The following is a 13,595-nucleotide window of genomic DNA, read 5'->3' on the forward strand; positions in this document are numbered from 1 at the left end:
AATAACAGAAAATGTTATTATTTTATAGAATTGCAAACTGAACTCTGTGGGGGTAAAATGACAGTCTGGGCTTTGCTTTAAAATATTTCAGGAAAAAAAAAAGGGATGGATGAAGCAAGCATGACAAAGTCTTCAAAATTCTTGAATCTGGGTGTGAAGAGTTTACGATATTGTTTTTACCTACCTTTGTGTTTGAAAATTCTTTTTGTAATGATAAAAAAATAAAGAACTAGAATAGAGCCTAGCTGCTGAAAAACAGCAGCATTGGCATCACCTGGGAGTAGAGACGCCAGACTTAACAAATAAAAAGAGGATACCTGGTAAAATTTGAATTTCAGATAAACAGCAAAGGACTTTTTAGAAGTTATGTTCCATGTAATACTTTACTTATGCTATAAAACTATTTGTGAAAATAGCTTGGCAGTTTCCTATAAAATGGAACATGTAACTACTTTATGATCCAGAGACTGCACTCCTAGGCATTTATCCCAGAAAAATGGAATTTACTTATGTGCACACAGAAACCTGTACACAAATGTTTATAGCAGTTTCATTCCTAACAGCTCCAAACTGGAAACAGTCCAGATGGCCTTCAACAGCCAAGGGTTCAACAAACTGTGCAACCACACCACAGAATACTGCTGCTGCTAAGTCGCTTCAGTCGTGTCCAACTCTGTGCGACCCCATAGACGGCAGCCCACTAGGCTCCCCTGTTCCTGGGATTCTCCAGGCAAGAACACTGGAGTGGGTTGCCATTTCCTTCTCCAATGCATGCAAGTGAAAAGTGAAAGTGAAGTCGCTCAGTCATGTCCAACTCTTCGTGACTACAGACTACTACTCGGCAATAAAAAAGAATAAGCAATTGATACATACAACAACCTGGATGGATCTCCGGAGAATTCACTGAACGAAAAAAGTTAAGCCCGAAAGGCTACATAGTGTATGGTTCCGTTTGTATGATATTCTTAAAAAGCAAATGTATAGAAACAGAGAACAGATCTGTTCAATCAATGAAAGTTTATAAGTATCAACTGTGTGTGCCCACCGGGTGATATATGGGTAAGCCAAGTACTGGTTCTCCCCAACTCCTCCCACATTGCAAGTACAGTAAGAAGTACTACCAGAAGAACACAAGTGACTCTGATTCAAAGTACTCAGAGCATGGTATCCTAAGAAAGCAATGTGCTATGGAACATATAATAAAAAGGAGAATGCTCTGGACATTTGGAGGAGGGGGGAAAAGTGACTATTCATGAACATGGCATACATTTCCATTTACTTAGGTCATCATTATTAGCCTGTCAATGATGCTCTGTAATTTTCTCCTATTCAGTGTTGCTTATTAATTCCTGTGTATTTACTCTTCTCATTCTACTGGAAATATTTACATTTTTCTAAGCACTCTTGTTATGTAAAAATGCAATTCTGACTTGGATTCTGATTTTTCATCCAGACACCTTCCAAACACTGATTATTTTTCCTAGTAATTTGACTCTATGTTCTTCTGGTTTTCTATGTAGACAATCACATCAGTAAACAATATGGTTTTATCTCTTCCTTTTCAATCCTTATACCTTTAACTTATTTTTCTAGTCTTACTATGCAGGCCAGCACGTTTTATATTCTTTTTTTTTTTGGGGGGGGTGTTAGTTCCCTGACCATGGGTCATACGACATAATGAACTGAGGATACAACATCACTTATTTAATATTCTTGCCAAAAATGTATGACATGAATCTAATCACAAGAAAACAATAGGTCAAATTCAATTTTAGCAACATCCTTCAAAACAGCTGGGCTTGGGTCCGGGCCGAGGGCGAGCGAGGGCGGGCGCGGGGCCGCGGGTCCGCTTGGCCGCCCTCCCCGCCTCGCGCCGTAGCGCAGTCCCAAGATGGCGGCCACCATGAAGAAGGCGGCTGCAGAAGATGTCAATGTCACTTTTGAGGATCAACAAAAGATAAACAAATTTGCACGGAATACAAGTAGAATCACAGAGCTGAAGGAAGAAATAGAAGTAAAAAAGAAACAACTCCAGAATTTAGAAGATGCCTGTGAGGACATCATGCTTGCAGATGACGACTGCTTAATGATACCTTATCATATTGGCGATGTTTTCATTAGTCATTCTCAAGAAGAAACACAAGAAATGTTAGAAGAAGCCAAGAAAAATTTGCAAGAAGAAATTGACGCCTTAGAATCCAGAGTGGAATCAATTCAGCGGGTGTTAGCAGATTTGAAAGTTCAGTTATATGCAAAATTCGGGAGTAACATAAACCTTGAAGCTGATGAAAGTTAAACATTTTATAAAATTTTTTTAAATTTGTTTAATAAACTTGAATATTGTTTAAAATGATAATTTCCCTTCTTCAAATGAAATGGAAAGCAAAACTTTTTTTAAATTTTTCATTTATTTAACGGAAACTTGCCTATTTTCATGTCTTGCTTATTTATTTTATATTTTTAAAAGAAGACAGTATTCATCTATGTATTTTGCATAACAGTTATATCAACTGTAGGGGCTTCATGTCATGTTATTAAAATCAGTTAAGCAGTCAAAAAAGAAAAAAAATAAAGAAAAGAAAAAGAAAAAAAAGAAAAAAAAAAAAAACAGCTGGGCTTTACAGCTTTGAAATGTCAATATTATGAAATGAAGTAGACTAGTCTAATGAGTAAACTGACAACTAAATATAATGCATGATCCTGGGTTAGACTTGACCAGAAATAAAATTTTTTTATACACACATACAGAGAGAACGATATTAAAAAAAAGACAAAAAGTAAATTTGGCAGAATCTTAACAACCAGTGAATCTTGGTGAAAGATAATCATTTATTCAACTATTTTTGCAACTTTTCTGTAGGGTTGAGAGTCTTTCAAAACAAAAGGTTTAAAAAATTCTGTTTCCTAGAAGACAAGAGGCAGGTGGGGTGGGACAGGAGAGGCTGTGGTGCTACTTCCCTAGTGGCTCAGTGGTAAAGAATCCACCTGCCAGAGCAGGAGATACGGGTTCAATCCCTGATCTGGGAAGATCCCACATGCTGCAGAGCAACTAAGCCAAATGCAGCACAACCATTGAGCCTGTGCGCCTTAGAGCCCGTGCTCTGCAACAAGAGAAGCCACTGCAATGAGAAGTCCGAGCACCGTGACTAGAGAAAAGCCCATGCACGGCAACTGAGCACAGCAGAAAATACATAAATTAAAAAAAAATTCTGTTTCCTATGTTAGTGAAGATCCCTTTTCCTAGTTTGCAAAGAATTTTTATTTTGATCATGAATGGGTACTGAATTCTGTGTGTGTGCTTGCTCAGTTACTTCAGTCGTGTCTGACTCTTTGCAACCCCAAGGACTGAAGCCTGCCAGGCTCCTCTGTTCGTGGGATTCTCCAGGCAAGAATACTGGAGTGGATTGCCATTTCCTCCTCCTGGGGAACTTCCCAACTCAGGGATCAAACCCACGTCTCCTGTGACTCTTGCATTGGCAGGCAGATTCTTTACCACTGAACTGCCTGGGAAGCCCAATATAAGCATTAGTACTGCAAATTTCCCTTGAAACACCACTTCCCTGCATCCCCATAATTTTACTGATATATTTCATTTTCATTCATGTCCAAGTATTTTTAAATTTCCATTTTGATTTCTTCTTTGATCTAGAAGTTGTTTAGAAAGGTGTTTTTATTTATTATTATTATTTTTTTTTGGCCAGGCTGATCGGCTTGTGGAATCTTAGTTCCCTGGCCAGTGATTGAACCTGTGCCCCCTGAAGTGGAAACATGGAGTCTTAACCAATGGACCACCAGGGAAGTCCCTAGAAAGGTGTTATTAAACTTCTAAATGAATGAGAGTTTAAAATTTCTCTTTTGTTATTTATTTCTAACTCAACTGCATTGGGATCAGAAAACGTGATCTATGAATCCGTTTTATGTGTGGTTTTAACTTCTAAAGTCCTTTAGGGCTCTAAGTCTGTTGTTTGTTTTTTCAGCTGATGCTTACTCATGCTTACTTACATGCTTGGTAGCTCTCAGCTTATGAACTTCCCTAATCTTAATCTGTGGGAGTCCTGTTGACACTGAGATACTTTTCTCTGGAGAAACTTTCTGCTTCCGCCGAAAACCAGCCCTCCAAGTCCCTTCAGAGATGCTGCCTCAAGGCAGAGACTCAGGATCCTGAAAAGATCTGCTGTTAAAATTAATCTATATGAAACTGCCATTTTGGGAATCAAAGTCTGTTAAATATCAGCAATTGCATATGTCCCAACTTTTGCTGTCAACGATTGCCACAAGACAAGCCTGTTCTTCCTGTTCACTTGCTGCTTAGCTCTCCTACTTAGATTCTGCCTCAAGGTCCTGTTCTCTCTTGGAGAGAGGAGCTGGCTTTGGAGACTTCCCCAATGTCTCGTGAGCCCGGCAATGCATTTAATGTTATTCAGGAATGAATTTGCAGTGGAGTCCTAAATGTAAGACTCCTCATAGGAGTCCTAAACAATTGCAAGAAGCTGAAATCCCAGGAGAGGAATACTTTTCCAATGAAGAAACCAAGACTGAAAGGGGTGAAATGACTTATTCATGGTCACACAGCAGGGCTAGGACTTGAACCCATGTATGGAATCCAAACTGAGGCTCTTTCTACTTTCCCTCTGTCCTGTGCTGCCTCCAGAGAGCTGTTTGGGTCTGGGCCTAGCAGGCGTCCTTACCTGGTGCAAGGGGATGACGAGGAAGGCACCCCCACCAGTACACTCAGTCACAACTGCAATGAAATGGGGGTTCACAGCGCAGAAATGATTGTCTTGGACGCTGTGGGTGATGGGCACAGAGTCGTAGCAGTTCTCCTTGCTGGCTGGTTTGCCAAAGACGTGGCGGAACTTGGAGCTCCGGTACTGGGGGTGCCATGACATCTGTGAGAGACAAGTGGGACAGAAGAGACATGAGGTTCACCAACTGAGAATAGGACATACGGAGTCTCACCTCCTCTCAAGGTGAGGGTGTGAGCAGAACAGTGGTCAGTTCTATGAGGACAGTGGCGTGCTAGGAAAGGTGCCCAGGTGAAAAGGCTAGAATTGTGGCTATTTGGAAGGGCCTGGTGAGATGGTGTACAAGTACTACTGACCTGTTTGCTTTTCATTCCTTCGAGTGCAAACACAAAAAAGCAGAAAAACTGGAGAGAACTCACCCCACTCCTTTCCTTATCCAACACCTTACCAGACAGCCCAGCCTCCCTACTGAGCCCAGCCCAGCTAAGTGCGTTAACACTGCATCCTCTGGAGCCAGCCTGCCCGAGGTTCCAATTCCAGTTCTGCGCTTACCAGTTGGGTGGGCAAATAACAATTTCTGAAGTCTTGGTTTGCTTATTTATAAAATGGGGATAAAGAAAGTATCTGTCTCAGATGCATCATGAGATTAAATGAGATGATACACTAAGATCCCTTGCTCAATAGTAATAATTACTAGCACTATTATCATCCAGGCATCTTGGCCCTCCCTCACTCCTCATCCAGTCTTCTATTTGTTCACTCAATATGGACTGAGCACCACAGTGCGACTAGGCCCTGTGCCAGACACTGGGGGTTTGGAGAGAGCAAGCCTGAGCCCAGCCTTACAGGAGACAAGAGTCCCATGAGTGAGCCATTAGGGGAGTCTGAGCCACAGGGACCCAGTGTATCATAGGTAATAATGGAGGTTTGTACATGGCAGCCAGGGAGGACTTGCTGGCCACGGGGACCCAGTGTATCATAGGTAATAATGGAGGTTTGTACATGGCAGCCAGGGAGGACTTGCTGCCCTCAGAGGAAGTGACACGTGAGCTGTGATTTGAAGGATGAGTAGGAATTGGCCATGTAAGCTAGACCAGGGTAAGCTGGGGAAAAGGTGTCCTAGGCAGATGGAACAGCCTGGGCAAAGGCCCTGAAACAGAGGCCAAAATGGAATGTCTGGAGAACTATATATGCTATATACGTAAGATTAGCAAGATGCTAAAAAGAAAAATAAACACACACACACGTATCCATGTAAACTGGATGACGTGAATGAGGAGAACGGAAGCTGGAGGGGTAAGCAGGGCTATATCATGAATGGCCTTAAGAGGACCCAGGGCTCATTAGTGGCCAAATCTACGGTGCCATGTGGCCTCCTCTTGCCCCTGCTGCTGCTCAGTTCAAACCCCTTCCTCTCGGTCTTGCTGACCCACTGGGCCCTCCCACCCTCTCTCCCCACGCAGCCAGAAGGACTGTTCTGTACAGCAAGCCTGGCTGTATTCCTCCAACCTAGGCCCCTACCTCAGAGCTCCCTTTGATGCTCCTCATTCACTGCTGCTTTATAGGATCAAGGCCAAACTCAGCTTGGGTCCCACCTCATATTCCAAGATTCCCTTTTTCTTGCTCATCTTCTAAACGGCACCTTCTAGATAAAGAACACCACCCAGTCTCCCTGGTACCTACTGCATTTTCAGTCCTCTGGGCCTTCACCCTTGTCTTTCCCTCTGCTTGGCTTGCTCTTCCCAGGCCCTGTTTGTCTGTACTCGTCTCTCCTCTACCCCAGCTCCCAGGTGGCCTCCACCAAAGCCAAACTGAGTAGCAGAGATCTCATTCTTCTGTCTCTCCTCCCTGCTCTGAATTGGAGTGTGGTGTCAGGGCTCCTCTACCAGCTTGCAGGTTCCTCAACGGAAGGCCTGGGACTGCCCCAAGAATCCCCGGCACAGTGCTTTGCCCACCCCATGCTCCCAGGCACTTCTCAGGAAAAGGCATGTTTGACTGAGAGGTAAAGACAGGGCTGGCGCTGACCCAGCCTGGGTGGTCTGCCCTGAGGCTCTTCTGTGTGCTCAGTCCAAAGGCACAAAATTAGGCAGTTGACCTCAGGAGGTCACAGTGATCAGGGGCCTGACACATGAGCCAAGCCCCTTATACAGCACCAGGTAGCCCATCAGCCTCATGGCAGCAGGTCTGTCCTGTGAAGCTCAGACATTTCAACCCTCCTTTTGGGAGCTTTGCCCAAAACCCTGGTGGCATTTGCCAGAGCTACGGGAAGCAGCACAGAATGCAGGGGCTGCTTAATTAATGCCCATTTGATCCCAGAAAGGATGCGAGAAGCCTTACAGAAATAGAGAGAACACAGATAGAAGGAAATAAAAAGAAAAAGCCTTGGTGAGGAAATAGGGACAGAGGGATAATGCAGGAAAAAAGAGATCACTAGGAATGTAGAGGGAGCAAAGCTATGAATGTGGGTTGCCCAATCCTGTACACAGAGGAGGTGGGCCTGGGGGATTTGTGTCTGAGCTTCCTAGCTGTCAATTCAACATGGGCAACAGAATCAAAAAGGGATTTATGTACTCAGTGCCTGTAAGACAAATGCCACCATTTGCTAAGGAGCCACATGGCTCTTCTCTACACCAGGTCCTGAGAGAAATAAGTCCTATAGATTGTCTTAGGAAAGAGGAGCAAAGATAATGGTCTTCCTTCAGTTCAGTTCAGTCCCTTAGTCGTGTCCAACTCTTTGCAACCCCACGGACTGCAGCACGCCAGGCTTCCCTGCCCATCACCAACTCCCGGAGCTTGCTCAAACTCATGTCCATCAAGTTGGTGATGCCATCCAACCATTTCATCCTCTGTCATCCCCTTCTCCTCCCACCTTCAGTTTTTCCCAGCATCAGGGTCTTTTCCAATGAGTCCATTCTTCGCATCAGGTGGCCAAAGTATTGGAGTTTCAGCTTCAGCATCAGTCCTTCCAATGAATATTCAGGACTGATCTCCTTTAGAATGGACTGGTTGGATCTCCTTGCAGTCCAAGGGACTCTCAAGAGTCTTCTCCAACACCACAGTTCAAAAGCATCAATAGATTCAAGGGATTAGATTTGATACAGTGCCTGAAGCACTATGGACAGAGTTTCGTGACATTGTACAGGAGGCAGGGATCAAGACCATCTCCAAGAAAAAGAAATGCAAAAAAGCAAAATGGTTGTCTGAGGAGGCCTTACTAATAGCTGTGAAAAGAAGAGAAGCGAAAAGCAAAGGAGAAAAGGAAAGATATATCCATTTGAATGCAGAGTTCCAAAGAATAGCAAGGAGAGATAAGAAAGCCTTCCTCAGTGCTCAGTGCAAAGATAGAGGAAAACAACAGAGTGGGAAAGACCAGAGATCTCTTCAAGAAAATCAAAGATACCAAGGGGATATTTCATGCAAAAATGGGCTCAATAAAGGACAGAAATGGTATGGACCTAACAGAAGCAGAAGATATTAAGAAGAGGTGCCAAGAACACACAGAAGAACTATGCAAAAAAGATCTTCATGACCCAGATAATCACGATGGTGTGATCGCTCACCTAGAGCCAGACATCCTGGAATGCGAAGTCAAGTGGGTCTTAGGAAGCATCACTACGAACAAAGCTAGTGGAGGTGATGGAATTCCAGTTGAGCTATTTCAAATCCTGAAAGATGATGCTGTGAAAGTGCTGCACTCAATATGCCAGCAAATTTGGAAAACTCAGCAATGGCCACAGGCCTAGAAAAGGTCAGTTTTCATTCCAATCCAAGAAAGGCAATGCTAAAGAATGCTCAAACTACCGCACAATTGCACTCATCTCACATGCTAGTAAAGTAATGCTCAAAATTCTCCAAGCCAGGCTTCAGCAATATGTGAACCGTGAACTTCCTGATGTTCAAGCTGGTTTTAGAAAAGGCAGAGGAACCAGAGATCAAATTGCCAACATCCGCTGGATCATGGAAAAAGCAAGAGAGTTCCAGAAAAACATCTATTTCTGCTTTATTGACTATGCCAAAGCCTTTGACTGTGTGGATCACAATAAACTGTGGAAAATTCTGAAAGAGATGGGAATACCAGACCACCTCACCTGCCTCTTGAGAAATCTGTATGCAGGTTAGGAAGCAACAGTTAGAACTGGACATGGAACAATAGACTGGTTCCAAATAGGAAAAGGAGTACGTCAAGGCTGTATATTGTCACCCTGCTTATTTAACTTATGTGCAGAGTACATCATGAGAAACGCTGGACTGGAAGAAACACAAGCTGGAATCAAGATTGGCGGGAGAAATATCAATAACCTCAGATATGCAGATGACACCACCCTTATGGCAGAAAGTGAAGAGGAACTAAAAAGCCTCTTGATGAAAGTGAAAGTGGAGAGTGAAAAAGTTGGCTTAAAGCTCAACATTCAGAAAACGAAGATCATGGCATCCCGTCCCATTACTTCATGGGAAATAGATGGGGAAACAGTGGAAACAATGTCAGACTTTATTTTTTGGGGCTCCAAAGTCACTGCAGATGGTGACTGCAGCCATGAAATTAAGATGCTTGCTCCTTGGAAGAAAAGTTATGACCAACCTAGACAGCATATTAAAAAGCAGAGTCATTACTTTGCCAACAAAGGTCTGTCTAGTCAAAGCTACGGGTTTTCCAGTAGTCATGTATGGATGTGAGAGTTGGACTATAAAGAAAGCTGAGTGCTGAAGAACTGATGCTTTTGAACTGTGGTGTTGGAGAAGACTCTTGAGAGTCCCTTGGACTGCAAGGAGATCCAACCAGTCCATTCTAAAGGAGATCAGTCCTAAATATTCATTGGAAGGACTGATGCTGAAGCTGAAACTCCAATACTTTGGCCACCTGATGCGAAGAACGGACTCATTGGAAAAGACCCTGATGCTGGGAAAAACTGAAGGTGGGAGGAGAAGGGGATGACAGAGGATGAAATGGTTGGATGGCATCACCAACTTGATGGACATGAGTTTGAGCAAGCTCCGGGAGTTGGTGATGGACAGGGAAGCCCGGTGTGCTGCAGTCTGTGGGGTCACAAAGAGTCGGACACGACTAAGAGACTGAACGGAACTGAACTGATGAAATATTGCTCTTCACAGCATTGGACTTTACTTCCATCACCAGTCACATCTATGACTGGTGTTGTTTTTGTTTTGGCTCTGTCTCTTCATTCTTTCTGGAGTTATTTCTCCACTGATCTCCAGTAGCATATTGGGCACCTACCGATCTGGGGAGTTGATCTTTCAGTGTCCTATCTTTTTGCCCTTTCATACCGTTCATAGAGTTCTCAAGCCAAGAGTACTGAAGTGGTTTGCTGTTCCCTTCTCTAGTGGACCACGTTTTGTCAGAACTCTTCACCATGACCAGCTGTCTTGAGTGGCCCTACATGGCATGGCTCAGTTTCATTGAGTTAAACAAGGCTGTGGTTCATGTGATCAGCCTTGATCACATGGTTATTTGTGATCAAACACAAACACTTGGTTGGTTTTCTGTGATTGTGGTTTTCATTCTGTGTACCCTTTGATGGAGGAGGATAAGAGGCTTATGGAAGCTTCCTGATGGGAGAGACTGACTGAGGGGGAAACTGGGTCTTATTCTGATGGGTGGGGCCATGCTCAGTAAATCTTTAATCCAATTTTCTGTTGATGGGCGGGGCTGTGCTCCCTCCCTGTTATTTGACCTGAGGCCAGACTATGGTGGAGGTAATGATTATCTTCATTACCTCCACCATAGTCTGGCCTCAGGTCAATATTTCATCTGACAGAATGTGGTCCACTGGAGAAGGGAATGGCAAACCACTTCAGTATTCTTGCCTTGAGAACCCCATGAACAGTATGAAAAGGCAAAATGATAGGATATTGAAAGAGAAATTCCCCAGGTCAGTAGGTGCCCAATATGCTACTGGAGATCAGTGGAGAAATACCTCCAGAAAGAATGAAGGGATAGAGCCAAAGCAAAAAGAATACCCAGCTGTGGATGTGACTGGTGATAGAAGCAAGGTCCGATGCTGTAAAGAGAAATATTGCATAGGAACCTGGAATGTCAGGTCCATGAATCAAGGCAAATTGGGAGTGGTCAAACAAGAGATGGCAAGAGTGAACGTTGACATTCTAGGAATCAGCGAACTAAAATGGACTGGAATGGGTGAATTTAACTCAGATGACCGTTATACCTACTACCACGGGCAGGAATCCCTCAGAAGAAATGGAGTAGCCATCATGGTGAACAAAAGAGTCTGAAATGCAGTACTTGGATGCAATCTCAAAAACGACAGAATGATCTCTGTTCGTTTCCAGGGCAAACCATTCAATATCAGAGTAATCCAAGTCTATGCCCCAACCAGTAACGTTGAAGAAGCTGATGTTGAACGGTTCTATGAAGACCTACAAGACCTTTTAGAACTAACACCCAAAAAAGATGTCCTTTTCATTATAGGGGACTGGAATGCAAAAGTAGGAAGTCAAGAAACACCTGGAGTAACAGGCAAATTTGGCCTTGGAATACGGAATGAAGCAGGGCAAAGGCTAATAGAGTTTTGCCAAGAAAATGCACTGGTCATAACAACACCCTCTTCCAACAACACAAGAGAAGACTCTACACATGGACATCACCAGATGGTCAACACCGAAATCAGACTGATTATATTCTTTGCAGCCAAAGATGGAGAAGCTCTATACAGTCAGCAAAAACAAGACCAGGAGCTGACTGTGGCTCAGATCATGAACTCCTTATTGCCAAATTCAGACTTAAATTGAAGAAAGGAGGGAAAACCACTAGACCATTCAGGTATGACCTAAATCAAATCCCTTATGATTATACAGTGGAAATGAAAAATAGATTTAAGGGCCTAGATCTGATAGACAGAGTGCCTGATGAACTATGGAATGAGGTTCGTGACATTGTACAGGAGACAGGGATCAAGACCATCCCCATGGAAAAGAAATGCAAAAAAGCAAAATGGCTGTCTGGGGAGGCCTTACAAATAGCTGTGAAAAGAAGAGAAGCAAAAAGCAAAGGAGAAAAGGAAAGATATAAGCATCTGAATGCAGAGTTCCAAAGAATAGCAAGAAGAGATAAGAAAGCCTTCTTCAGCGATCAATGCAAAGAAATAGAGGAAAACAACAGAATGGGAAAGATTAGAGATCTCTTCAAGAAAATTAGAGATACCAAGGGAACATTTCATGCAAAGATGGGCTCGATAAAGGACAGAAATGGTAGGGACCTAACAGAAGCAGAAGATATTAAGAAGAGGTGGCAAGAATACACAGAAGAACTACCCAAAAAAGATCTTCATGGCCCAGATAATCACGATGGTGTGATCACTGACTAGAGCCAGATATCCTGGAATGTGAAGTCAAGTGGGCCTTAGAAAGCATCACTATGAACAAAGCTAGTGGAGGTGACGGAACTCCAGTTGAGCTATTTCAAATCCTGAAAGATGATGCTGTGAAAGTGCTGCACTCAATATGCCAGCAAATTTGGAAAACTCAGCAGTGGCCACAGCAATGGAAAAGGTCAGTTTTCATTCCAATCCCAAAGAAAGGCAATGCCAAAGAATGCTCAAACTACCACACAATTGCACTCATATCACATGCTAGGAGAGTAATGCTCAAAATTCTCCAAGCCAGGCTTCAGCAATATGTGAACCGTGAACTTCCTGATGTTCAAGCTGGTTTTAGAAAAGGCAGAGGAACCAGAGATCAAATTGCCAACATCCGCTGGATCATGGAAAAAGCAAGAGAGTTCTAGAAAAACATCTATTTCTGCTTTCTTGAGTATGCCAAAGCCTTTGACTGTGTGGATCACAATAAACTGTGGAAAATTCTGAAAGAGATGGGAATACCAGACCACCTCACCTGCCTCTTGAGAAATCTGTATGCGGGTTAGGAAGCAACAGTTAGAACTGGACATGGAACAATAGACTGGTTCCAAATAGGAAAAGGAGTACGTCAAGGCTGTATATTGTCACCCTGCTTATTTAACTTATGTGCAGAGTACATCATGAGAAACGCTGGACTGGAAGAAGCACAAGCTGGAATCAAGATTGGCGGGAGAAATATCAATAACCTCAGATATGCAGATGACACCACCCTTATGGCAGAAAGTGAAGAAGAACTAAAAAGCCTCTTGATGAAAGTGAAAGTGGAGAGTGAAAAAGTTGGCTTAAAGCTCAACATTCAGAAAACGAAGATCATGGCATCCTGTCCCATGAATTCATGGGAAATGGAGAAACAGTGGAAACAGTGTCAGACTTTATTTGTTTGGGCTCCAAAATCACTGCAGATGGTGAGTGCAGCCATGAAATTAAAAGACGCTTACTCCTTGGAAGGAAAGTTATGACCAACCTAGATAGCATATTCAAAAGCAGAGATATTACTTTGTCAACAAAGGTCCATTTAGTCAAGGCTATGGTTTTTCCTGTGGTCATGTGTGGATGTGAGATTTGGACTGTGAAGAAGGCTGAGCACTGAAGAATTGATGCTTTTGAACTGTGGTGTTGGAGAAGACTCTTGAGAGTCCCTTGGACTGCAAGGAGATCCAACCAGTCCATTCTGAAGGAGATCAGCCCTGGGATTTCTTTGGAAGGACTGATGCTAAAGCTGAAACTCCAGTACTTTGGCCACCTCATGCGAAGAGTTGACTCATTGGAAAAGACTCTGAGGCTGGGAGGGATTGTGGGCAGGAGGAGAAGGGGACGACAGAGGATGAGATGGCTGGATGGCATCACTGACTCGATGGACGTGAGTCTGAATGAACTCCAGGAGTTGGTGATGGACAGGGAGGCCTGGTGTGCTGGGATTTATGGGGTTGCAAAGAGTCAGACACGACTGAGCGACTGA

The 13,595-nt window shown here is 43.5% G+C and overlaps 1 protein-coding gene and 1 pseudogene across 5 annotated transcripts in view; one reads left to right on the top strand and one right to left on the bottom strand.

Annotated features, from left to right (window-relative positions):
• Positions 1-13,595, bottom strand: part of CORO2A (coronin 2A) — a 67,145-nt gene that overhangs the window by 18,848 nt on the left and 34,702 nt on the right. For all 4 annotated transcript variants that reach the window (XM_086416047.1, XM_086416049.1, XM_086416048.1 and 1 more), the window contains one exon: positions 4,689-4,889. In XM_086416047.1, coding sequence (XP_086272173.1) covers positions 4,689-4,889 — 201 coding nt within the window. The remainder of the gene's footprint in view (positions 1-4,688; positions 4,890-13,595) is intronic.
• Positions 1,810-2,350, top strand: LOC147367223 (prefoldin subunit 4 pseudogene; annotated as a pseudogene). The gene has a single exon (XR_015169945.1). The product of XR_015169945.1 is annotated as a prefoldin subunit 4 pseudogene (transcript).

Source organism: Bos grunniens, chromosome 8 (genome assembly GCF_055505025.1).
Source record: "Bos grunniens cultivar Pamir isolate PY7600 chromosome 8, Bosgru_T2T1.0, whole genome shotgun sequence".
In the NCBI taxonomy this organism is placed as follows: Eukaryota; Metazoa; Chordata; class Mammalia; order Artiodactyla; family Bovidae; genus Bos; species Bos grunniens.